The sequence below is a fragment of the Haemaphysalis longicornis genome, unplaced genomic scaffold (assembly GCF_048455015.1).
Source record: "Haemaphysalis longicornis isolate Haplotype H1 unplaced genomic scaffold, Haemaphysalis longicornis Haplotype H1 scaffold_3, whole genome shotgun sequence".
Taxonomy (NCBI): Eukaryota; Metazoa; Arthropoda; class Arachnida; order Ixodida; family Ixodidae; genus Haemaphysalis; species Haemaphysalis longicornis.
In genome coordinates, this window is record NW_027526335.1 from 167,766,975 (window position 1) to 167,793,284 (window position 26,310).

General features: G+C 49.6%; 2 protein-coding genes and 1 long non-coding RNA gene across 3 annotated transcripts in view; 2 read left to right on the forward strand and 1 right to left on the reverse strand.

Annotated features, from left to right (window-relative positions):
- The window catches only part of LOC144175594 (uncharacterized), a 19,985-nt gene extending 10,563 nt beyond the window's left edge, over positions 1-9,422 (reverse strand). The window contains exons 1-3 of the mRNA XM_077704656.1: positions 9,364-9,422; positions 3,750-3,918; positions 3,562-3,632 (exon numbers count right to left, since the gene is read on the reverse strand). Of these exons, the coding sequence (XP_077560782.1) occupies positions 3,562-3,632; positions 3,750-3,884 (206 nt within the window). The 5' untranslated portion in view covers positions 3,885-3,918; positions 9,364-9,422. The remainder of the gene's footprint in view (positions 1-3,561; positions 3,633-3,749; positions 3,919-9,363) is intronic.
- Positions 4,329-7,777, forward strand: LOC144173516 (uncharacterized). Its single transcript, XR_013323306.1, has 2 exons — positions 4,329-4,429; positions 6,420-7,777. It is a non-coding gene; the product is annotated as an uncharacterized LOC144173516 (long non-coding RNA).
- A 184-nt stretch (positions 9,423-9,606) lies between the features above and the next one.
- On the forward strand, positions 9,607-16,063 carry LOC144175593 (calcineurin-binding protein cabin-1-like). Its single transcript, XM_077704655.1, has one exon. It carries the CDS (start codon positions 9,880-9,882, stop codon positions 15,256-15,258), a length of 5,379 nt encoding a protein of 1,792 aa, XP_077560781.1. The 5' UTR covers positions 9,607-9,879; the 3' UTR covers positions 15,259-16,063.
- Positions 16,064-26,310: the final 10,247 nt, after the last annotated feature.

Sequence of the window (26,310 nt, forward strand, 5' to 3'; positions counted from 1 at the left end):
GCACATACTTCTGTTTTACTCATGCCAGCAACAGCCCCTCTAACTCACTAGAAATTACTTCAGCCTCAGCTTCCTTCTTTTTCTCACCTGATTCAAACCCCAATGAAGAATATGCCGAGCGCGCTTCTCTCACTGTTTTTGCTGCCATGCCAGTTCATATCTTCTCTAACTGCCAAGCAGCTTTCTGTAAACTTGCTCAACACATTATCCACCCATGCACTAGTGCATTTGTTGCCTCTACCATCATCATCATAATCACCCTATCTACGCCCACTGCAGGGCAAAGGCCTCTCCCATAGATCCCCAATCATCCCGGTCCTGTGCTAACTGCGGCCAATTTATCCCCACAAACTTCTTGATCTCATCTGCCCATCTAACCTTCTGCCACCCCCCTGCCATGCTTGCCTTCTCTATGGATCCACTCTGTTGCCCTCAATGACCAACGGTTATCTTGCCTTCGCATTGCATGCTCTGCCCATGCCCATTTCTTCTTAATTTTTACCAATATGCCCTTAACACGCGTTTCTTCCCCGACCCACTCCGCTCTCTTCTTGTCCCTTAACGTTACCCCTATGTTCGCTACCAATAGTGCCCCACATTTCACGCTCATATGATTTATAAGCCACCCTGGCATGGGTGGCCATACTTGAGTAAATATGCTGAACCGAGTGCTTGTCCTAGGACTGCCTGTGTCCTGGCCACCCTGACCACCCGCTGGTTGCTTGCACTCAGCAACTCACTTCCTGCCGCTCTCCCTTACGTTATACACCCAGCACCTTTCACACACCATGCACCCACTCCCTAGTCTCCGTCTCCCCCAGCAGGCTGTTCACTCTCTCCCATCACATTCTCCACCGCCTCCAAGGGTGCCCTGCACCCCCTGTTTTTCCTGCCCACCAATCCTCAATCTTATTGGGAATGCAGCCCACCCTCTCTCGCCTCAATCACACCCCCAAAGCTCTGGCCGTGTCCTGTGCCGGCAGTGAACAACCAGGCTTGACGACGCCAACATACACACCGGACCCGTGCAGACAGTACTTGAACACTCTGAAGACCTGGTGCACTGGAGACCACCACTTGGAGATACTAAGTGAAAAATACAAGATGGGCGATCTTTCGGGTCAGCTGCGAAAAACTACAAAAAGTGGCTGCACCGCCAACCAAAACAGTGCATATATCAAGAAAAAATACCAGATGAGCGAACTTTCGGCTCAAGGGCGGGAAGGACAAATGAGTGACCGCCTCAACAAATGAATAGATGATTCACGTTTATTTTGTTCACTGATCGGCGCGCTAAAGCCATTGATTTTAGAGGGTGGGTGATTGTTGGGGTAAATTGAATATTTCACCCCTAAACGGGGGTGGGCGTTCGCTTGGAACTTCACAGTAGGTCCTTTGGATGTAATAAAGTTTGTTTTCAACCCCCTCTTTTCTGCCTCATATTCTTCACGTTTCGAGGAGGCAGTGCACGAGAGATAGCACCCACTCCCCACCACGGTAAAGACGTTACGCGGTGGGAAGTCTGAATGGACACAGTTGCGAGATTCTTGCAATGGCCTGTTCTTGCCGCTAGCGGATATGGTCATCCACACTTCTGTAGGTTTCTGGCAGGCTGCTGGCTTCCACATTTGGTGAGGCATTTTCTGCACACAGATGAGTGCAATGCTACCAACCCAACGTTGAATTCAGTAGCTGTCACCCGTGCTGCAAAATAAGCTGAGCATACTTGTTGCGACGCAGCCCAGGAGATTTCAGCGAGACATTCTTTATACTGTTGCCCTCACAGAGTGCGCTGAGTTGAACTGGTGTGAATGTTTGGCGCCCCATTTGGCAGTGCGGCGAGTCTTTGTCCAGTCAACAGGTCGATGGGAATTAATGCACTTGGTTAGTATTTCGGTAAGAACTGTTGCCAGGTCTTCAAAGGTGAACAGCGCTCTACCCAGCTTTTTCTAGTGTCATCTTTAGGCTTCTTATGAGACACGTTTCCATCAGGTGCATTGAACTTTTAGTGAGTTCAGCACTGCTGCTTTTCTCAGCAATGCCACCTTGTAAAAACATGTGGGTCAGACAGTGTTGTTTTGACCGTCCCAGTATTGTCTGCACAAATGACCTCAGGGAGGCCCCGCCATGAAATGAAATGCCAAAAACACATAAGGTATGTTTTGAACTCGTACAAGTGACGAATTCATAATATACTGCTTGTCAGGTGGTGCACGGGAAGAGGACTATGTAGCTCTTCGGTGAGTCAGTATGAGACCATATGTGCAGCAGTCTTGCGAAGCTTCAGGTGGATTACTGAACAGGCTGTGGCCATCTGTGCAATGGAGATCTTTGTTCGAGATGCTTCCTCCATATACGCCATAATGGCAATGCAACGGATCTGAAACCGTAGAACTATTTTCCACATTTCTTCTTTGCATAGGTTATCTTTTATGAGGCATTCGTTGAGTGATTTGAATCCTCTGACGTGCGACGATGCGCCGAAAACAGTGAACATTTTGTGGTCAACCCCTGTTCTCTAATAATTTCTCTCTTAGAGGCAGGTAGTAGAGCTTTCCCGGATTCTATGCAGGATTTGCCGTCATCTTACATATTTAGGTTCCAGTTTAGGTTTACACGTTTAGTTCCTTATTTTTTGAGAGCCATCCCAAAAGCCTTTGAAGGCTTGTGGTGGCGACTTGCTCCTTGTTATGAGCTCGAAGCCGCCCTTCCAGAGGAAAGCGACGTTGTGCCCCCCATCTCGTAGACAAGTGTTCTCTTCGATGTGCGAAATGTTCGCTCTTTTGCAGAGGACTTCCACTGCCGACCAGTTCATAACAAAGTGAGCAAAGCAGCTCATCTGAATCCACTGCATGGGTTCTAGCCCACGAACTATTGCGTACAAGGTCCTCTGGGCCGCTGTCACGGCGGTTGCGGCATCCTGAAAGGTCCACGCAAAGTTGCTCCTGCTGCCTCGAGTTTCCCCTTTCGGTTCCAGCTAATGAACACTTGGGTGCCTAAACCTGGCAACCGAGATATGAAACCAAAGCAGTAGGAGAATAGCATTCCAGCCAGCTTCCAAAACAGCGATTATCTCAGTGGCTCCCTCCTGCCTCGTCTGCATCAAGTTCCGAAGCTGACAGCTTACACTGTGTGATACGGCTTTTGGAGTCTAGCATCTCGCCACCTCGAACGTTTCTGCCTCAAGCTTTTTGCCACCGAAAGGCGCCCTTTAACCAACGATGTTGACACTGCGGAAAGCGCACTTGCGGCCTGTGTCGATATTGTTTCTCCGTGAAAAGGCAGCGGGCGATTACACTTCGCCCAGTGCGTTTTCGTTTGTTATGGGTGTCGCTGGATCGTAGCGACAAGGCAACGGGTTTATCTATGGGAAGGTTTGCCTAACATCATGCAGGAACACAGATGAGGCAACAGCACTGTCGTTAGCGGTGGTTTTAAGTCAATCGCCTGGTAGAACGTGAAAAGTTGTACAGACGCCACCTGGAGAAACGATCCGTCACAAGATACAAAGACATCTGTTCAAGCAGAATGCAAAAAAAGAGGCCGATCGATCCATCTTACCGCTTCTCCTTTGTCAACCGCGTCGTGAGCTTCTTGACCCGCTGTATCCGATACATAAGGTGGTAGTTTTGCTGGGGAAAAGTGGAGGGAAATGCGGATGTAGTTAGCGGAGATAGAGCTGCGCGGACTGAATTCTACGGAAGAGACCAGCTGCAACATCGCGCTTTGCGAGGTCGCCGCAGTCATACCTTTTGTATAGCGTTGTACCGCTTCAACAGGGAAAAGTATTTTTCGCAGTACGGCTCGGCGTTCGTGGTTGCCTTTGGTGCTGTCGCGCTGACCTCACTTGCCGTTCCGTTGGAGGCCGATTCGCCGTTATCCATCGCTCGGTGGCTGTCACATATCAAACATTTACCTGCTGCGCGCATAGAGTTTCATACTAATATACACTAGAGGGGACACTGGCGCTAGTGTCTATGCGAGCCGTTGATCGTCTGCTTCAACCCCCATGAGGGCGGCCATGCCAGATAGACGTGTGATTTTCGAACTTGGCTTGACTATGCCAACATCTTGACTTGACTCGAAATATCTTTTTTGTAAATTGAAAAGCTACAACTAATGTTTATTACAGTGTAAATTATTAGTCGCATAAACAACTTGTACTATACGTTCAGTTTTAATTAAGGTTTAGAAGTACTCTTTTATAAGAGGGGAAGTGATTTGTGAACGGCATACGCGGTTGAGTTTAGCGGAGCCGGTGATTCGGCGGCGAAGCGTATTTTTTTTCGTTTTTTTTTTTTTTGCTTGCGAGTTGGCGGTGGCATGGAGAAAAAAAAAGTGGCATGTCTCTGCTGAAGGGCCGCTGTACAGCGTTAAATTTCGTTCTGGAAGACTACGAGTAGCGGAGCGACGCATCATATAACCCCAAGTAAGTATACACGGTTGTTGTTCATTTCCACTCATAAGTGTAACTGTTGTCGCCTAACCCGACGTGCGGTCGGCGTGCTGACATAATCGTGAAAGGACGCTGAGTAACAGCTGATCGTTTCCTTTGGTGCCTTAAACAAGCCATAACGGCCAACTCGACCACGGAACTCGATCATATCACCTCTGTTCGTCGCTAACACACAGACGATGTTTTATTGACCGGATGGTTAATCGGGTTCTTTCTTTGTTGTACTATTCGTGTATTCTTGATGTCTTGACGCACTGTAGAGCTGTTTCTGTGGCCAAATGTTAATTTTATATGTTGAGAGCGACAAACGTAGGAAACAGGGTATCTTATCAGGCCACACAGCGAAAAAATTATCGTACTTCATTCGTGTTAACCTTCCAGAAGACGGCCTCGTCTTGCTAAGAGCGGCAGGCATGCAGGACGTTCTGGAGCAGTGGGCTGCATTTTACGGGAGTTCCTAATTTTGTGAAAATTCCCGTGTAGAATGTTTCTATTAGATGACCAATAACGCGCACTGATATATCTAAGCACCGTGTGTGTACATTACACGCCCACAAGTACCAATCATCACCTGTCTAACCGAGGTCTCACGCCCAGATATAACCAGGTACGCGTGTGAAATTGAAGGCTCTCTATTTTTTCCAGTGCCTCTATACAAGCGTGCCGAAGCGCAGGAACAGTTTGAAATTACGTGCGAAGGTGTCAAACAGCGTAAATGTTGCTGATCAGACGGTGCTTGCCTAAATAGCAACTAAATAGTGCCTCTGGGGTACCATTTCCACAATACACAAGCTGCCTTCATGCATTCGTTGTTCCGTAGCTGTTCCACAATAAGTTCAAAACATTTACTCATTTTGTGTGGTTGTTCAGTCTTGAATAATCCAACTGCTAAAGTCATGTCTTGTTAAGACACCCCAATAACCTCCACAGCAGGCCTTTACTCCCATCCGACTTCTCCCTTAGCTCTCTAACTCGCGGCGATCGTTCATGCAACTAGAGAACTAACTTCCCTACCCCCTTCCCCCCGCTACCGCATATGCTCTGACTCCATGGCGGCTATTCGAGCTCTTCGCGACAACCGAATTGCCGAAGATCTGCATGACGACCTCTCTGAAACTCTCTCGCTCCTCTCCCCTGCCTCGGTCGCTGTGGTGTGGGTGCCGGGCCACTCAGGGATTATTGGCAATCAGCTGGCTCACCAGCTGGCCCGCGAAATTACTAACCGGGCGCCGGTGATCCCTTGGCCTTTTCCTCCCATGGCGGACGAGGCATATTTCTACAAGAAAACCCTCAAAGAGCACTACCAACACCTGCGGCACTCGCTACAGACTCTTCCGCCACCACACATTACCCTATCCATTGCACAAGTGCACACCCTTCGGGCAATCCAGCTGAACACCCTCACCACTCCGGCACGTCTTTACTACCACGGCTATCGCTCCGACCCATACTGTCCCAACTGCCCCGCTACGTACGCAAATGTTGAGCACATTCTTTTCTCCTGCCCCGCTGCCCAGCAGTCTCCTCTTTACCCTAACCCCCCTCCTCCGAACTGGCGAGTGTGGTTGGCGTCGGCGGCCCTCGTTGACCAGCGAGCCATGATTCTTCTTGCGGAAGAGTACGACGCATAGGACTTAATCTGACCAGAAATAAAGTTTTTTTTCTCTCTCTCTCTCTCTCTAAAGCACGACCTCCGAAAACATTGTTGGCGTCCTGTGAGTTCATTGTATGTGCCTTCTCTTTGGTTTAAGTAATGACTTCAGTGTCAACACGGTAGCGCGCAGCTGATCGTAACTGTGTGTTTTTATGAGAAAGCCAGAGTCATTGAATATGTTATGTTGCTGGAATCCTTTTTGTAAATAAGCATGCTAGTGTGCTGGATTTTAAGAGTACATACTTGTGCTCTAAATATCTGTACAAAAGCCTTGCAAAACCTTCAATGATGCCATCCATTTCAATACAGGTCCCAGCTGTGTCAGCAGTACAAGGAGCAGACCAGCAGGCAACACAAGAAGCTGCACCAGGCATGCAACAAGTTTCCAAGTCAGGATCATTGGATGGATCATCAGCAGCGCAAGACAAGGCAGGCATGCCGCCAAGCTGCCAAAAACACAAAAATTCTAGCAAGGGCCACGGTTGAAAAAGCAAAAGGGCTTGGGGAGAGGTTGATTGCAGCCTACGATATGTAAATAGTAAAAACAATCCTGTACATTCAACTGCACAATAAAGAGAAAAACAAGTGGTGAGGAAAGTGCCTTGTAGTGCATGGAAGATGTTCTTTGAATCTTGCTTGTTAGGCACTCAAGATTCAAACTATTTTTCTCGGGTGCAAGAAAATTAGTTGTTCGAAACCATCCATTGTATGCATAAATGTGACTTATAGCAGTGGCTTCATTTGCGATAGCCTTGGCACAGCATGAAACTAACTTCATTTAACTACTATGAGCAGCCATTTGAAGACTTGTGTACGTGCTTATTGAACTGAAAGAATGAAGTGGAAGTATTCTGCGTGGTATTTTAGCCCACTGTGTTCCAAAGTGTTATTCACTTGAGGGACCCTGCTGAGGAGGAATGTGCGTGGTGCCAATGACTGTGAGAGAGCTGGCACGTCCTCACTGCCCATGTAAATCTCCATTGAAGCCAGGTTCTATTGTGCACCTTTCACAAACTTTTTGTGGCTCTGCCACCTCCTCCAGCAACATATTCATGAAGGTGTGACGTAGGGGATCAGCTTTCACCACGTGAATGCCAGTTAAAACTTACATTTTACGTTGTGGCTGCAGTGTTTTGTTTATGCACCTGTGATGTATGTCCAAATAATGGATTGAAAAATGTTAAGCTGCCCTTTCCCATCTTGCACTGTCAGTACGGCTCAAAAGGTTCTGATCAGTGGGGTAGAAGGCTGCCTCACCTACTTCTGGCTGTTATCAAGTTGCAGATTGTATCCACCCACTGCTGTTCACTGTGGCTGTATATTGTCATGCCGAGTGTACGCTGTTTTAAGACCCTTGTTTTGTTCGTTGATCAGATATTGTTGCCCTGCTTCTACTGTGCTGGCAGATGCTGATCGAAACACTTCTGCTCTACAGCTATAAGCTTTTCTAGGGTTCCTTTCATGCAATCTTTTTACCGTAACCTAACGTCGCATTTGTTCGCCACTTACAGTAACCAGTTTGTTGATTCCTGCATAAAGCAGCCTGCGTACATCAGTATGCTGGCTGCGAAAATAGCAATGCTGGTAGGTAGCTACAAACTAAATCTTGGTACCAATATGTTCACAGTGGCTCTTGGATGGGACAATAAATACATTGATGCGACATGCTTATGCCTTCACTCCTTTTCACTGCATAGTTTGCACGTTTGCTGTTCACCAGCCTTCAAAATTTTAAAACAACTTCCTCAAGGTAAGCTTGCACTCTTGCTTTTGATGTATTAAGCAATGCTGTGCTTTTTTTATTAGTGTTACAGAGTATGACTGTGGTGAGGGCTTTTTTATAAATGAGTGAAACTGAATTCTGCACTTTGCTGTTGGCACAATAAATTCACACAGCACTCGCCTAGTGCAGTCGCCAACTTTTTCTGTGTGCTCAATATGCCTGTCTCCAGGCGCTGAGCCAGGGTTCCACTAACGCAAACAGTTGCTACAGCAACACCTGCCACTGGATGGGGAACACTGTCTCACAGCGACTTCATTGAATAGCAAGCATGCATGCCGGTGATCGCCTCATCTTACAGGCATATGGCTTCACCAGTACATAGCTATGTAAGCCATAGTTTATGGCCCAAAAGTACTGGTAGGCCCCAGGCAATCATTTGGCCACGTTCTGTTGCAATAGGTATACCATTCTACCGTTGCAGAGGTACATTTTCTTCCCCTGTCTGATACTGCACTGCATATACACAGAGTATTCATTTCATTACATTCCCGGCCGCGGCGACCGCTTTTCTGATGGAGGCGAAAAGCAAAAACGCCCGTGTGTAGGAGATTTCGGCGCACGATAAAGATCCCCAGGTGGTCAAAATTAATCCGGAGCCCTCCACTACGGCGCACCTCATCGCCTGCGTTGCGTCGGCGCGTTAAACCCTACAATCAATCAATCAATCAATCAATCATTTCATTACATTGTTTTTACCTTCAGCTTCAAACACCCCATGCATATGCGCCCATGGTTACGGGCGGTCACAGCGATTGCGCGTGAGCCTTGGTTACGCCGGTGAATACACGCAGCTGATTAGCAACGGAAAGGCGGAAAGGGACTGTGTCGGCTGTGTTGTGCCACGGCCGCTGGATGAGAGCGCCTTTCATCCAGCGGCCGTGGTTGTGCTTGCGGGAACAGCCTAGCAGACGACGGTTGCACTGGCGGGATCGTCCTATGCAAGCGGCCACCCTCACTTGTTTCGCCGCTTTCTCCCACGATAAGGTGCCGACCCACCTGCTGGTGACGCTCCCGCAACATTAAAAAAATCACCGGCTGTGCACACATACTTACTGCTGATAAAAGATTTTTATTTGTCTTCGGCGCTACCGTGCTCGTGTTATAATCGCAAGCGTAGTCATGAACGTGACTAGGATGGAACGCACTACCCGGCGCGGAGTGCTTCCCGTATCCATTCATTCCAGCCGTGCAGTATTTGCGCACTGCAGCCATAGAGAAATTATTTCTTTCTCTATGCTGCAGCCGCTGGAATCGAACGCCAACAGCCGGAATGACCCACCGACGCTTTCGACGCCGAAACCGAAACTGACGGAGCGGAAAAGTACGAAGCCTAGTACATATAACAATCGTCAAGCCTCAAGTTAAGCCAAGTTCGAAAATCACGAGTCTACGTCACACAATCAGCTCCATGGGGGTTGAACGATTGCAGCGCCAGTGTCCCCTCTAGTTTCATTAGTATGAAACTCTATGGCTGCGCGCTGTCGCTACGGTGCCGACGACAGGCCTCCATGACGTCAGGCTAGTCCGTGCGCTGCACAGTTTTGTCGTCTGCTGTTCTTTTTGTTCAAATATTTACTTAAAATTTAAAGACTACTACAAAATAACAACCAAAGTTTAATTAGAGTATTGAAAATTTATTATTAAATTAAAAATGTTAGAATGTGTTTATGGTTTTGTGGTACAACTTTTAGCGCCTCTTTCTTGACTACATCTTTAACACTGTAATGAGCAATTCCGGTGGCCTCAAGCTGGCGGAGCTTTTGTTTAGTGTCAGCTTCATGTCAGCCGGCTTCAAAACTTCCAGAGTCTGTACCCGTTCTTTGCCCCAGCTTTATATTACCTTAATAAGCGTGGGGACTTGATAACTTAAATTCCGCACGGCGCCGTGGGAAGCTTATTGCGGAGCAGTCCCGGGCAGTGGTTCGTCCTTGGCATGCTCCGACGTCTGCTAGCAAGCGTGCTGCGATATCTGCTGCTTCTGCGGCGATGATCAAGTTCTGTGCGCTCAACTCGAACGACACATCGTCGCGCCAAGATGACGACGACTCGCCTGTGGTCACCAGGGAGGCCCAAGAGGAGGAAGCCTTCGCACTCTACCGCAAGGCTCTGGGTCAGTTGCAGCAAGACGACCACAGCGAAGCGCTGGCATCGTTTCGCGAACTTCTCGCGCTGCCCTTCATCAGCCGGTGCAACCCGCCGCCCCCGGAAGACGACGGCCGGAGCGGCGGCGCCGCGCTACCGCCGGCGCTTATGCTCAAGTATGTAGCACTCAAGAACCTCGGTGCCATCTACGTGAGGCGTGGCGATACCCGCGAAGCCGTCGCCGCTTACCTGGATGCGACCGAAATCGACTCCACGGACGTGACTCTATGGCACAAGATCGGCCGGCTTGCACTCACTCTCTACCTCTACCCGCTCGCGAGGATAGCCTTCGAAGAAGGGCTGCGTTGTAGTTCACAACACTGGCCCTGCCTCAGCAGTTTAATGACAGTGCTGTACGTTTTGAACGACCATTTGGGATGCCTTCAGTGCGCGGCCCGGGCGCTGCGTTTGGACCCGGGGTACGTGAAGGCGCTGGCGTTCAGGGAAGCCGTGTTCCGAGAGAATCCCGCGCTGAAGGCGTGCCAAGACAGCGTGTTCAACGGCTGCGACCCGTCCGTGTTCTCGCGAGCCGTGAGCAAGGAAGAGGCCGAGGCAGTGCTGGGCGAAGCGAGGGAACTGATCGAAAAGCGCCGCGCGCTGTACACGCCCGGAAAGCTGCCGACGCTTCCACTACGCAAGAAGTTAGGGGAGATGACGTGGGTCGCCCTTGGTCGGGCGATGCTGGAATTGTACGAGTTCATAGCCACCGCATCGCACGACAGCCAAGTTTCGCTGGCGTGCAAAGTGGACCTGCTGAAGAGCGAGTCTGATGGCAAGAGTGTCGCAGAATCCACTGAAACGAAGAAGGAATCTCCCGCCGACAGCTTGCAGCAAGCCAGTGGAAACTCTTCTGGTGACCTGGTCATCTGTATCAACCCACCGAGCGACCCAACGTCGCAGGCTGAATTGCCTGAAGGCCAGCCTCAGACGGAGTGCATGGATCCACAGCCGGCGCAGGCCACGGACTTGGGGTCTCTGGCAGAACAGCTGACCGTTGTGACCCAAGAGTGCGTAACACCCGAGGACAGCGGAAGTCTCAGGATGGCACTGGGTGGAGGCAGGAGGGGCGGGAAGCGCAAGCGGCTGTCGCTGGAGCACCTGGACCCGTCCCTAAAGAGGAGGTCCGCAAGGGTTCGCAACACTCTGCGCAAGACGCAGGACAACGTGAACTACCAGGAGCTCTTGACGCAGTTCCTGCCGTCGAGTCTCGCATACGAGGGCAAGGACGATCGGGAGGACAGCATCCCAAACTTCTCCGATCTGAACAGCGACCACACCTACGGTATGACTCCGAACAGCAGTCTCCAGGAGGACTCCGACAAGGTGGTCTGTGACGCCGAGAGTGTTGAGAAGACGGAAGCTGAGGACGTGCAACGGTTCGTCAACGAGCACAAGGACAGGCACAACCTGATGGACCTCATGGAGGACTACCTGTGGGAGCTGAGCAGCCGGGAAGGTCTTCTTTGGCCCGATCGTTTATGTGATGTCTTTGTCGAGGTATACAAGAGCCTGCGGTCTCACATACAGAGGCCTTCAATCTTTGCCGGCCAAGAAGAGGCCGCAAACATCTTGCGGCACGCCATGTCGACGTTGCTGTACTGCGAGCTCATGATGGACAAGGTTGTCGTCGCAAAGGCGCAGGCTCAGCCATCACCGTCGATATCGCCGAGGAGCCCGGGGAATCAGCTGGGGCCGGAATTTCCCAGTACACAGTTTGCGTGTGATTTAGAATTCCTCGCTCAGATGTCAGTGCGGCAGGGTGTGTTCGAGGAGAGGTGGATTCCTTTTGTCCTGCGATCGTTTTGGGCAGAGGCACGCTTTCTGATGCTGAGCGGTGAAATGGAATCTGCCGTGCAAGTGCTTGAGAACGTCCTCTGTCGGATCGACCAGGAGACCTCTCCTGACGGACGGCCCTTGACAGTGCAGATCACAAATTGCAAGATGAACGGTGTTATCTCGCGAGAAGTTGTTCAGGAGCAGCTTGAATCATTGCAGAGGTGCCAGTCTCTTGAGGAAGTCCACCGTCTCTTCGAGCTTGGTCGTTTCAAGGTGGTGGCTGATCTTTTGATCCAGACGTTTAAAAGGCCCAGGAGTCGCAAGCTTCACGCCAAAACCAACATTCCTGAGCGCCACGCTCAACTTATTCTCTTGCAAGAGTCGTTGTGGAACCTGAAGGATTATTCGGGGTGCCTTATATGGGGCGAAGCTTCGCTAAACGAAGCACTGAACCAGTATCTTTCGGCGAGCACAGCGGCGCTTAAATGCGACTGGTCCAATACCATTGTCATAGTTCTTGCCGATATTCACCGCTGCATAAAGCAAGACATGGGGCTGTTGAGTTGCCTCGAGAACCCAAAGCTTACGAGAATGGCTCATAACATCATCAAGCTGATCAATGTCCAAATGGATGTCAATGATTCAAGCAATGAGATGGCAGTGCCCACAGTCTTGTCGTGGAACATCCTGTACTACATACTGAAGCACGAAGAGGACAAGATCCAGCTTCTGGCTGCACGCTCTGAGGGAAACTCGGGTGTGGTTGGCCTCAGTGGGAACAACCAGAACCTGGGCTTGAACGCTGCAATGCCTTCATCTCTGATGCTTTTCTTCACTGCGCATGAGCACTTGGGTAGGCGGTCCTGGTGTACGACGTCGGACGGCGTTTTGTTGTTCCTGTTTGTAGACGTTGCGATGCAAGAGCTCGCCGCAAAGACTGCAGCTGCAAACGTCTTTCACGAGGACCTTAACAACGGCATTGAGCAGTGCTTTTACTGCCTGTACGGACACCCCAACCGACGTGGCAAGGTGAAGCACCTGCAGGAGCACAATGCAAAGACGGTGAACCTGAGCTGGGATCGGTGCAAGCAGGTCTTTGACTTCTTCAAACCACAATACCTGCCTGGATTCGACAGCTACAAAGCCAGCACCGTTTCGTCCGAGCTGGAGGTTCTTCTGAAGCGCATTGTTGCTCTTGTTCCACCCGAAGAAGACCCCAACAACATGGAGAACAAAGTGTCGGCATACATTGAAGGCACTGTGGACACGTTTCCTACCCTTCCCGACACCAGTCAATTCAGCCCCGTGGTGCTCCAGTTGTACTACTTGCTTGCGGACTACTACTTCAAGAACAAGGAGTTTGCCAAAGCCATACGCTATTACATGTTCGACATTTGTCTCAACCCGAACCGGCTCGACTCGTGGGCAGGCCTGGCGTTGTCACGCAGTGCACAGCTAGAGCAGCGCATCAACTCGTGTGAACCAAAGAACGAGCTGACGACCCAGAAGAGGTCTGCTTCCTCGCTGCGGTGCTTCAAACATGCCCTTCAGGTCGACGCTACAAACTCTGCGCTATGGATAGAGTACGGTTCGTGTGTCTACATGCTACAGTCAAACGTGTCCCGGCAGCTGAAACAGAGCAAGCAGTTTGGCCTCAGTGATGAAGCTGTCGATGCCCTCGCCAAACGTAAGAAGGAACTTCTGGAGACGGCCAAGAACTGCTACGAGTCAGCCAACCGCTGCGAAGAAGACGGCATGGGCACGGAGGAAATGTGGCTCAACCACTACCTGCTGGGGAAGATCACCCACAAGATGGGCCACCCAGCAGGTGTGTACCTAAACCATCTGTACCAGTCACTGCAGCACCTGTACGAGATGAATGCCGAGTACCCGCGGAAGATCTTGTACCACTGCCCTCCACCGCTCTCCATAGAGTCACTGGAACTGTATTACAAAATCCACGCACTTTCCATGAAGTTTCTGCTCAAGTATGAAGACACGCCAGCGCCAAAGGATGAGCTTCGGGCCGTCTGGAAGTTCGTCCAGAAAGCTGGTGCAAGCCCATTTGCGAAGCTCCAGGAGAAGGCGAAGATTGTGGAATACGACTCGTCATCGGATGATGAGGACGAAGAGAGTGAAGAAACAGGAGAGGAGGAAAGGGAACAAAAGCCTAGTGTGTCAGGTTCGAGTGCCCGAAAGAGGAGCCTGGAGAGTGACCACGACTATTTCCATGCCAAGAAGCCGCACCTGGAGAGCCACCAGCATGCGAAGCATGCCGGTGACTCACTTCCGGTATTGGGAAGCGCAGAAGTGTCAGTAGTGAAGGAAATACTCGATTGCCTGGTGACGGTTGTGAGCGAGAAACTGGCAGCTGAGGAGAGAGCGGAATTGAGGCAGGCTGCCAGATCAGCGACGGCTGTGCAAGCAGGAGACAAGCAAGTTCGTTCTAAGGCCTGGTGTGAGGTTCCGGTGAAGAAGGAGCCTGCGGACGTCGGAGAGGACAAACAAAGTTCATGCAAAAAGGGCACGGAGAGTGGCGGGAGTAAGCCCACCTGTCAGTCGTCCTCCGAAGCCTCGGGTTCGGTGTTGAAGCAGGACGTTCCCACGCAGGACGACCCATTCCTGAAGCTTCCGGAGAACGAGATGAAGCAGATCCTGCTGAAGATGTGTGTGCACGCCATGAAAGAGTGCGTAAGCCGCTTTCCGCAGCACTTCAAGAGCGTCTACTACCTGGCGCGCTTCTACTGCCACTCCAAGCGGTCGTGCAACCTGCAGCTGGCGCGCGAGTACCTGCTTGAGTCCGGATCCGGAGCTGCAGATCCGGAGACGCCCGGCCTGTTCGCCGAGCGCAAAAACACCAACTTTTTCACGGGCATCTGGCACACGCCAGGTGATGAGATCGACCGTGCCGGGAGCTTCGCAACGCACATGTTCCGCTCGGTGAAGCTCCTGATCGAGATCCTTGAGCGGTGCCGTGACGTGGACATGCTTGCGCACCTGGTGGTCCAGATGAACCGTGAGCCCGAGATTGAGAAGAAGTACCTGCGGGACGTGGATCGCATCTTCCTGGCGAAGACTGCGTTTGAGACGGCCATGAGCCTGGCCAGCCGGCGGCTGGACACCTTGATGAACGAGGAGCCTCCGCCTGAAGACGCTGTCCTGGTGTCTGCATTGCTGGACGTGTACAAAGCCTTCCAGCTCTTCCAGAGGGCTGGTGTGTTTGTGGATGAAGCCGGAGTGGTGCTGGCTGAGTCGTACCGACTGTACAAGCTCGGTGAGGTGGATTCGTCGCCCCCGATCGCTGAGCAGGCTGTCAATTTCTGCGCACGACGCCAGCACAGGGAGACTCTGCGGGCCATGGAGGCAGCGGCACATGCTTTTGATGCACAGCCCCAGCAGCCCTACACAGCTGATGGCACTGGGGGTAGCTTTTCTGATTCTTTGTAAGTTGTGAACAGTTAATTGCTGGTCGTAATGAATTACCTTTTTGTCGTTTGCTGACTGAGCAAGCGTACGTTTAGGGTGATGTCGGCGTTCGTTGGGCTCCAAATTAACGTGTAAATTGTGTGATGGGTTTTGACACTGATGTCGGCGTTCGTTGTGCTCCAAATGAATGTGTAAATTGTGTGATGGGTTCTGACACTCGGCTGCTTAGCAACTCGGCTTTCTGAGTAGACTGTGTGATAAGTTAACGCGAGTGTTTGCAAAATGCTGATCATGGTTGTGATGCTAGCCAGGTGACCCAGAACAGTGCCGGGTTTGTGTAAGAGTGTGCAACTCAAGCCCTCTCCCTCTTGTATAAGGAGTAATCTCGCCGATGTTGAAAAGGCTCGTAACACTTATGGGCACACGAGATTATTTCTTCAGCATGTCTTCTTGGTGACCTCCGATGGGAGATCAAGCAGCGTTCTAGAATGTTTTATTGTTTATGTTCTCCCTCGTTTATATCATGTCCACACAGGTGATTAACCCAGGTTGAAGCAGTTCACAAACACAGTCAAATGCTTATGCTTTGCTAATGACTGGATTCAGCGCAAAGGGATTGTACTGGCAACCGAGTGCTACAATAATTTGCAGGCATAAGTCTATTTAGGAAGCGTAACAAAAATTGTGTGAGCTGAAGGATGTCTACTTTTTGCGCTCTTTCGGTACACTGTGTAAATGTGCATTTGAACTTAGTTTTGTGTGCTCACATTTTGAGCTTTGTAGGCTCCTACTATATGGAGGTTAGCTCGCATGAGTGCTCAATATCTATCACCACCCTTCATGTCTCTGAGTGACAGCATATGCGTACGCCGCTACAAAGGAACTGCTTTTGTGGGTGAAGGCTTGTATTTGAAAATTGCAGCATCCTGGCATTGCTTTGGTCAGAGTTTGGAACTTGCTTTTAGTAATATTTGCGTAGTCGGTCAGTTATTTTGTTTGGCCGGGTGTGCAGACGGCCCTCTTGTTCTTTAGTACAGTGAGCGTTACATGGGAGGTCAGTTATGATGGCTGCGCAATGTGCCTACGTTAATAATTTTGGCCCTGAAGCCACCATTTAGTTTATCAAGCCTGCGATTGTACAGCAAAAATGGCCAGTGAGCTTTTACAATGCTCCTTGACTTGCTTATCTTGTTAATGGCCTGCTGATATTATTTCATTCAACTTACTAAGCAGTAGGGTAAAATGTGGTTGGGGGTTGCATTACTCTCCTCATGCTCCCTTCCACCAACGAGTGTAATTCTTTGGTTATACATACGGTGTGAATACATCCTGTCGTATACTTGAGGGGAAAGTTGAGTCGTTTTGAGTCAGTAATTTCTTTTCATTTGCCCGGTATAATTGGATCTGAAGCTTGCTTGCGGTTCTTTCGTTGATATAAATGTGCTGACGCAAAGCCACTGAGTGAATACCATTCAATTTCACTTTTGTACTGCCTAATTTCGACATTTCTTTGATGTATTATTTTGTTTTGGGTGAAGTAGTTGTTTGCAAGCTGCACAAATATTGTGTGGAGTCTCAGGCTGAAAAAAGCAACTCAAGTGAGCATGCTGACTTTTGTACATAGGAGAAAGAATGAGAAGGCATTTTCGAGTGTGTAAATAGTGAAATAAATTGCAACAGTGGCTTGAGTGAAGACTGGAGCTTTGTCTCAACTGTGGGTAAAGAAGCACACTGGAGATGGCAGTTTGCTGGTAGAGCGATGCAATTTTTATACAACAGCTCTGTCTGCCCCGCTGTCTTATGGGGGCACAATGGAAGCTTGAATTCTACTGTGCTTGAGCTGCCTATTTAAATAGTATTATAATGCTCAACTTCCAAGATTCACATAATGTGCATTGTTTCTTCAAACTGTTTAGGATACACAGTGTGCAGCGACATTTTTATTTGAAGCTGTAATTGAGTGAGCTTTACGGAATTATCATTCATAATACCGGCGTGTTTCTGCCCGATTCTGCCAAACACGTGTCTGAAGAAAACGTTTTAGCGCAGAATGTGATACAATATGCCTGGCTTCAGCAAAACCTTTCCCTATGTGTGCACAGATGTGCACACTTTACAGCTAAACAGATGAACACCGCTCCTGTTAACCTTTGCTATTGTGCAGTGGATAAGGTAAAAGAAGCCGTTGTGGTTTGAGTGAATCTGTAGGCTCCCACGTCAGGGCATCCCGCAGCCTGTGTTTGCCTTTGCCCAGTGGCCAAATTGAATCCCACTCCTACAAAAATGTGACGCCATCTTAACACTGCTGGTTCCTCTGGTACCAATGTAACATTTCAGTAATGCTTATAGTTTTAAAGGGACCCTGCAACACTTTTTTCAACTCTTTTATAAATACTAAATGCTTCCAGAACATAGTCAACAAACACATCCATTATTTAGAATAGGGGGTCACAAAGTAACTCGGCCAGAAAGCGCTGCTCTATTCCCATCAGGTAACTTGGAAACTTGCTCAAAAGATTTTTCTCTTTCCCGAGTTGTGGCGTTCTTTGAGCGCTCGAATGACGTCATTAGAGCGGCGTAGTGGCTATTGGCTGCTTCCTTTCTGTTGGAGCAATAAGTGCATTCGATAGCCACTTTAGAAAAAAAATCCACAATGCAAAGCGGAAACAGAAGGCGGATAGTTCTGCTGCAGCGAGCAAATCATTGCTCCATGCTGTTGAGAACTATTGGCGGTGAGCGCGACCACGGGCGGCGCTGCGGAGCGCGCCTCCGTGACGTCGGCTTAGGGATTCTCGCATTTGTCGTCTGCTTCACTCGGGCTCGCTCTCTATGCTGTTTCTTTGCGCGCGGTTGAGATTTTGTGCTTGTCCGCAGCAGATCTCGCGAATGCGCAACTTTTTTTTCGTAACAAAAGACTTAAAATAGCGTAAACTAGCTCAAGGCGTGATTTTAAGTATAGTTTTTGATACCGCTCCGGAAAAAAACATTGCCGGCGTCGCCCATGCATTGCTGCGAAGCTGGTCCTGTGCGGAGCGCGAAGAGTCGGAGCTAGGCGTCAGCCTCTGTGTTCAGCAGTCTTTCGAACAAAGGTAACAGCCGCAGGCTGACAACCGACAACAGCGAAAATGGAAGACCAAAACAAATTCCAGGCCTTCGGGGCTGTCGGCTTTGGCAGAAGGCATTACGATTCCAGCTAATCGCATGTAAGGTGAAACAGATTTGGCAACCTTGCCTAACACTCGAAACTATTGTATCAAGTCACTTTACGTTGTCACGGCATGAAAGTGTGCCGACATGCACTATGGGGCACAAATAATGTAGGTTGATTTCCAAATAACCTGCTGTGTGTATAGGCGCGTGCTGCTTTTATACCAGGCTTCTAACCAGTATGCAGGCTTATTGAGCAAGACGAGTAACCTGTAAGGCAAACATACAGTAAGACTATGTTCCTTTTTTCATATTTCGAGGGATATTTCGGTACATTTGCCACAACCATATCATCCCAATATTCAGACAGGCATTATAGTAAAACTGCACTGAAGAGGGGGAGGACCAGGAGGAGGAGAAAACAGTAAAATCGAGCTGGTTAGTGGGCAGGCTCCTTAGTCCAAGACGAGAGAGTAAGATTCATTCTTCAATTCACTGAACGTCATCCCGAGTAGGCCAGGACTTGTTCTTTGCGACTGAAGGGGTTGGAAAACAATAAAGAGCTGTCTGGACATATTCATTGGTTTCGAATTGTGTTATACTGAAAATTGGTATGTATACTATTTATTGCGTTAGTTAGCAAGTATATCAAGTTTTCAACACCGTAATCATGTCAGAACTTTTCGGGTTGAGATTGAGTTCGTTACGATATCGATGGTTGGATAGAAATTAGGTGCACAAAAAGCCGCCTTCGAGTTCTGTGGACAACGTTATCTGCGCCGTAGCACAGATCTTATTGCATTGAATATTCACACGAACTTTGTGAGCCTCGCAAACATCCCCAAACCTCCTAGGACGTTTAGGACGGTGCAGAAAATGAATGCGTTGGGCACAGAAAAAAAAAACAAAAAAACGTTCATCTAACAACAACGAAAGAAAGAGAAAACACCCGTTTTATTTCCTGCTCTGCGACCCGCTGCTTGATGCGTAGCATTAGACTCTTGAGTCTTCATAAGAGCATCTCAGAAATAGTTAAGGGAAGCCTACGCATTTTGATTACTTATCGAGGAGCTTGAGCGCTGAAACTCGCAAATACGCAAGATAGGACGAGGGCGAGTTACGTTTGAGCGATGCTCTCTGAAAGTCGTTCTCTCTCTCCTCGTGTGTTGTAAAATTGTGCGGGACAAAGCTTGAAATTATTCAGAGCCGTCAGAATCTGATTGAAAACACGCTTTTTAAAGCACCAAAGCATCAAAGCGGGCGATTTCTAGCAAAGGCACTGCTGCCAGTCAGAATCGGACGACCGCGGCGCGGGTGTAGCAGCGCGGCGAATGTAGCAGACGACAGCGGAGCGGGTCCCTAAGCTGACGTCAGATCCAGGGGGCGCCACTCAAACATCTCACCGCCAATAGCTTTGACAATGCAATGCTTCCATATGCGAAGGAAAGAGTGAAAGCGTTTATCGGAGGTGTTGCAGAGTCCCCTTAAGACCACCCGTTCTGACACCGGCAGTTTTAATGTGCACAGGAACAGAGCTGTATCCACTATCCCTGTACGACTGGACTAGTACCCTGGCCATGTCATTACCCCAAACATGCCCAAGTTTCCCAGAGGTCTGAAGACAGATGGAAGCAGAAGTCCAACATTATGAAACCCATTTCCAGTCTTTTTAAAGTTTTCCCCTTTGTTCACTGCATTGTGGTCTCTATTGTGGGATGGCTTCATAATAAATTTAAGCTGTTAGTAGCACTCGTGTTGCCACCCACTCTAATGTCCAAGACATTCACCCAGAATAACTCTCTTTCTTGCCTGTGCCGTTCGCACATGCCGGCCTTGATGTACACTATCTGCAGTGATGGCCCTTAGGGCTGTTGATTTCGGGACCCTTTTTGCTATTACTTCCCACTGTTCTTTGAACGAAAATGTCATCGTTTAAGCGTCGCTCCTGATGTTGAAATAAAGATGTTTAAAGGAGCCATGAAGAGAAAATGCAAGTTGGTTTTATTCGAAAGATTTCGTGTTTTATAGTGCCCCAAGCGCTTGTCCGGATACAAACGGTGCTTTATTCACTGAGAAATTAAACAATTCAGGTTAAAATTTTGATTTTCCCGCTCAATCGTGCGTTTTTGTGGGCCCAAATGACATCACAGGAACCGATCGCTCTGCAGCCTCGAATACCTTCATTCACTCATCCGCCGTACAGGGTAGAGACACGTATTCGCTGGCGCCGCCATTTTCGGTTGCTCGCTCGCCGCCGAAACGAGTCATTGTGTCAAAACCGCGCTAAAATTATCGCCGCAACGCGGTTTACTGAAGAAGTTTGAATCATATTGTCTGTTTCGCGTTGCTAGGTCTCGTGGGAAACAAAAAGAATAACGCGTTGAGCCCGTTGGCCCATTTGCGGCGGCACGGGACCGTTCAAAGGTTGTCTCCACCCTGTACAGCGGTGTTGGTTTGCTCCCGCGTTTTTTACGTTCCGTAACCTAGATGGCGCCACCATACCTTGGCAAGCGTTTGGTTTGTTTTTGCCCGCATTTAAAGGGGTCCTGAAATACCTTCCGCCGATGCGTGGATGTACATGTAACCAAATAAAGCAATGTATTAGCAATCTCCTCCCGCAAGAATTTTGTTGAAGCAATGAGTATTAGCTGAGAAATCGTAAATCAAAAACCGCGTATTATCGTCGCGCCGCGTTTCCTCCTCCTTTCAACTTACTCTCCGCTGTTGACGGCGAGAGAGCCTTCCCTCCCATGATGTTGCGCTCCTCGGCGGTGACGTACTTCCGCTATTGCGCTGCTCACACAGCCGTCTGCTACGGGCAAGCTTTGTTGACACCATGAATCCCGCTCTCCGCTCAAGGCTGGAAAAGCGAACGAAAAATCTGGCCGCATGTGTGCGGCGGCCTGGCCTTGCCCTTTCGCGGTGTACGTTGCTGCAGAACTTTGCTATCGGCGGCACGCGACTCTTTATCGGCGGTGAACTCACAGCCGCACGAAGAGGATCCGGCGGCATTTGAAAAAGACATTTTAAACCGATACAGAACCCGTGCCCAAAACGCCAGTTCAGCTTGGGGCGACGCGTGGTGGAGAGCGGCAACGTTGGCAAAACATGCTCCTCCGCGGCTCTGAGCTTTCTAGCGCTGGAGCGAGCACCATTTCTTTGACAATATCAAACATCGGTTGCCCTGGAAACAAGGCACAAACCGCTCTAGAAGTCAGTTACGGTTACGTGATCTCGGTTCAGCTTGGGGCCCCACCTCGCGGCATATGGGCACTGCAGGCATACTACTCACTCCCATTTGGAAGTGCGAGATGCGTTTGGCATTACAGGAGGCGATGGTGTGTGTGTTGTGGACGCCTTTGTTTCGCGATGAAATGCGACGTTGTGCTTCTGCGGGTGGATAGTGCTTCCCATGGTCTGGATTAATCTTTCTCAAGTGGCGTACGACTCAACCTCGCATGGCGTATGTGCAGTGTGCGTGGCTAAAAGCCATCTCGGCTTGTGCGCCATAGTTAACTGTTCGTCCCCGCAAACCGCGCGCGAGGTGAGTGCCGAATTTACGAGGGGCAGGAGGAGGCAACCCATCGTCTGTCAATCGCGGTTCGGACTTGCAACGCATGTTGTGACGTTGTGTTCGTTCGAAACGCATCTCTGGATTGTTTGGAAGTTGAATAAAATGTATGCGGCAAACCCGGGCATTCGGCTCAGGGCGTTCTCTGCGATTGCAAGAAAGAAGTGCCATGGAGCTTCAACGCTTTCTTTATGGAACGTACTCAAGTAAGAGAATATTAATGTCGTGTTATGGCCCTGTTGCATTCAATACAAACGGTTAAGCGTTTGTTTACACTTGTTTCGTTTGTCGTAAAATGTCCAAGCACTCCGGCACTCCGCTGCCAGATCAGCCGGCGAGCCGACGCTGAGCAGACGACTCATCTCTTTGCCGGAAGTGCGTGAAAAAGCCGCCCAATAGCAGGATGTCTAGCTCATGACGAACATCTGGGAATCGATGATGTAGACATGTGAAGATGGCGGCGTTCAAAAACACGAAGGAAAGGGTGAGAAAAAAGCGACAAACTTTGAAACAAAAGTGTGAGCTTTCCGCTGCGCGTAAAAGAGTAATACTTGGCACAGATGATGTTGACGACCCAATCTAACGATTGCGCTAGTCAATTTAGTGTGCTCAAAACGCCTTTCAGGGCCCCTTTAAACCTGGCTTGTTTTTGTTCTGAGAGAAAATATTCGTTCCCTGAAACAGTGCTCGCTCGACAAATGGGGTCAAGTAAGACACCGTTGCTTGCGTCAATCGGCCAGTGTCCTCTGAGACAACCCCAAGCCCCGTAGTGCTGTGCACTACGGGGCTTGGGGTTGTGCGCTGTGCGCAGTACGAACAGCAGAACGCATCAGTACTTCTATGTTTACATGTGCTTTCGTAACTTCCACTGTTTGTTCCATCATTCTTATTGCTTTGTAAAGAATGTGCCCTAAATTTAAGCGCAAATCGCTCGTTCGTCTAGTTTGTAAGCTCTACCTAATTTGCGTCTACTTCTGCCAGCCTCCGCCAATCGCAGAGCTTAGCTCATGTGACATCATAGGTTCTGTTGCGGGAAATGAGCTGGTGGGTCGCATGATCATTCCCGTTTTTTCTAATTACGTAGCTTATTTGAGCGAAGTTTACGTTAAAAGTGGTGTCAGTATGATTCTAACGAGACAATCTTTTGAATGAGCCAAACTTGTGTTTTCTCTTCATGGCTCCTTTAATGGCAGAACAGAGTCCAGTCGTGACCATGAAAAGCCAGAGTACCATACGTAACCGATTGGCTTGTCAAGCGTGATGATTCTGCTGGTTGCATTCTCCGAGGCCAGCCTGTGTGAACACGGGCAAGAAGCAGAGGAACTGAGAAGAAAGAGCGAGAACTTTTTATTTAGAGCAAGCGTTTTGGGCACCCGCCAATGAGGGACCTCCTAAGTAGCCCTGAGCAGAAAATGAAAATTCCTAAGTGGTTGCTAGACGCTCATCATTAAGGCCAGCCTTAATTTCACATTAGTCCCTGTTTGGTGTACCTGTGTGTGGGCAAAATGATTTACACTTACAACAAGCAAACCGAGTATGTCATTTCCGAAAGCAATCGAATTATTGTATTCAGTCGGCAAAATTATTTCACACTTCCAACAAGCAAACCGAATATGTCATTTCCGAAAGCAATCGAATTGTATTCAGTAAAAAAAAAATGGGCCCATCTCCCCGCGAGGCGGACTCGAGTAAATGCGTCGCATAGGGGGTGGGTGTATTGCGTTAACGTTTAGTGTTTGGGGGGTTGGTGCTATCACGTGTACACCACTTAGCTATCACGCTGCTAGCACGCCGCTGAGTCGCCAACGCACGCCGCTGACGACGTAGTTTGAATGAGTCAAGGATATAAGGCACGTTCGTAGCCTTTGATTCTGTGTCGGTTTTGTGGCGCAGTGGGAAGAGCACCATGTACCTCGCGTTCCGCCCACAGGTAGTGAATGCGTTGTATCAGCAGCTTCTTGACGTAGTTTGAATGAGTCAAGGATATAAGGCGCGTTCGTAGCCTTTCATTCTGTGTCAGTTTTGTGGCGCAGTGGGTAGAGCACCGTGTACCTTGCGTTCCGCCCGCAGGGTCGTGGGGTGGAAACCAGGCGCCGGTAACTGTTATTTCTTTTTATAGTGTAGGGGGAGGCTGGCTGCTGCGGACGCCGACGAACGGGTGACATCGTTAGTTATACAAATGCTCTGCATTTAAAAACAGCCGCAGAATGCTGTACTGCAAGATGGAAGTGCTTGCAAAAAATCCAATCCAATCAAATCCACTCCAGTCCAGTTGCTGCTCCTCGCGCATGCGAAGCACGGCTCTCCAGGAGCCACGCGAAACGGCTATCAAGCAGCTCCTGCGCAGCGTCAGACTTAGCTACTGCGCAACGTAGGCACACAGCTAGGCACGCGCTGGCGCCTGTGCGTCTGCCGCGGCTATGACGTCATTCCTCTGGTGGTTGTAAAATTTATTATGAATAGGACGGCACTAGGCCTGTTGCGGTGGGAGGGGGAAAAGGGAAGGGAGTTACGTGCGTCGCACTATGGAGGATTCACACGCAAATGTCCACAGTGAGAGTAGAATTCTCTTGTGGTCGTGTGTTGGCCGGATCCAGTCCTCGTATGTTGATACAGCTGACGGGCGATATTTGTCACGTGCGTCCTTCAGTCCTTCACAGTCCCGGAATGCGCAGACCGGCGAATGTGATTGGATTTCAATCCAACACAATCCAATCTAATCCAAGCCAAGCCAATCCGATCCAAACCAATCCAATGCTCCTCGCGCTTGCTCAACGGCCCTTCACGGCCCACGCGAAACTGCTCAACCTCGGCCAGTGTAGCTTACGCTACAAAATGTTAAAGCAGTTCTACTCAACTTGAAAGCGGTCAAGTGCGGTGCAGTGATTCGCCATAAACGGCTGTGGCGCCGTTATCCGCCCCGCTCTTCGCCGCCCTGTCTCGCCCCCTGTCTTCAATTGAACGGAAGGTTGTCCATTGCAATTCAATTTTCCCGCCTGCGCAGTGCTCGCGCCTTCTCCAGGGACAGCTCGCATGCTTTTACGTACAAAGCACTTTGGGAGCCCGGCTTGTCGTCGCAGCTCGCCCAATGTGACGTTGTCTACCCACCGCAGTCATGCGGCCTAACGGGCCCCAACACAGCCCCGTGACGTCACGCACCCAAACAGAGGCTACGAAAAGGTACCCGCTTGTCCGTCGTTCACCCTTCCGGCCAACAGTTAAGAGCATGGAGGAAAAAAAAAGCTTAGGAGAGGCCCTGACGTCACACCCAGAGCAGCCGGAAACGCCATTTCTGTAAGTCGAATGGCGGACTCTTTTTCCCTCTCTCTGGGTGCACCTGCTCCGCCTCCTCCGTCCTGTATCGCCTCTCTTGTCGTCTGCATCTGCCAGCGCCGAGCCGGCGGAAATCAGCTGATAGGCAGGTAGAAGGCCGTTTTGCAGCGCGTGACCGTGAACCTAAACGCGCGGTTACACCGTTACACGGCCTTCAGTGTGGCCGCAGCAGTTTTGCGAAGCGGCTCGCTCTAACAATGCGGCAATGCTCGGTGCCAGGCTGCAAGTCGCGATCGGTACCCAAGGAATTGGGCGTCACTTTCCACCGGTTAGTGCATCATTCCGCTGACAAGTATTGCTGTACATTGGTGTGCATTCATCCTTTGTTTGCAATCGCCGCCGTTTATAGGTTCCCAAGCGATGGAGAACGCCACAAACAGTGGGCGAACGCCGTGCGGCTACCGGACTGGAAAGTGCCCAAGTTTGCGTTGCAGTTTCACTGGAATCCCAGAGATGACTAGTCAATTAAACGGCCGTTCTATATATATATAGGTAAGCAGCACTTCATGCAGATTTCAAGCTAAAAAAATTTGGAATGTTTTTACCGTTGTTCGAATGCCTTCGATAGAATTTTTTGCGAAGGAAGAGGAGGAGGAGGAGGCAAAACGTTTTATTGAGTAAAAAAAAGGAGAGGGTGGGTGGCGTCAAAAAACTTTTTTTCGCCAAGTTTCAATTTGTCTCAGTGTCAATAAATTCAAGGTGATATCAGTTGAAAACGTTCATACACTAACCTCGCAGTATGAAGCGTTGAAAAGCGAAATCCAGAGCGAGACCACAAAAAGATCCAGATTCCAGATCCAGCACTCTTCCAGTCAATAGACGGACACCTAGTAAGGTAATAGGACGATGGAATTATATCAACTGGGAATCTACCCTGTAACAGTTGCAAAGGCACTGCCGCGCATTGCCGGCCTAGCAAACTACATGCACCGCCGATAACCAAAAAAATGAGTTGCGAATCGTTCGGTTGCAAGTCGCGTACGTACTGCACACCGTGCATCACTTCCCGAAAATCTACCTGA

Bases quoted from the DNA above. Each gene is read 5' to 3' on its own strand.
- LOC144175593 (XM_077704655.1), top strand. From the start codon at position 9,880: ATGATCAAGTTCTGTGCGCTCAACTCGAACGACACATCGTCGCGCCAA.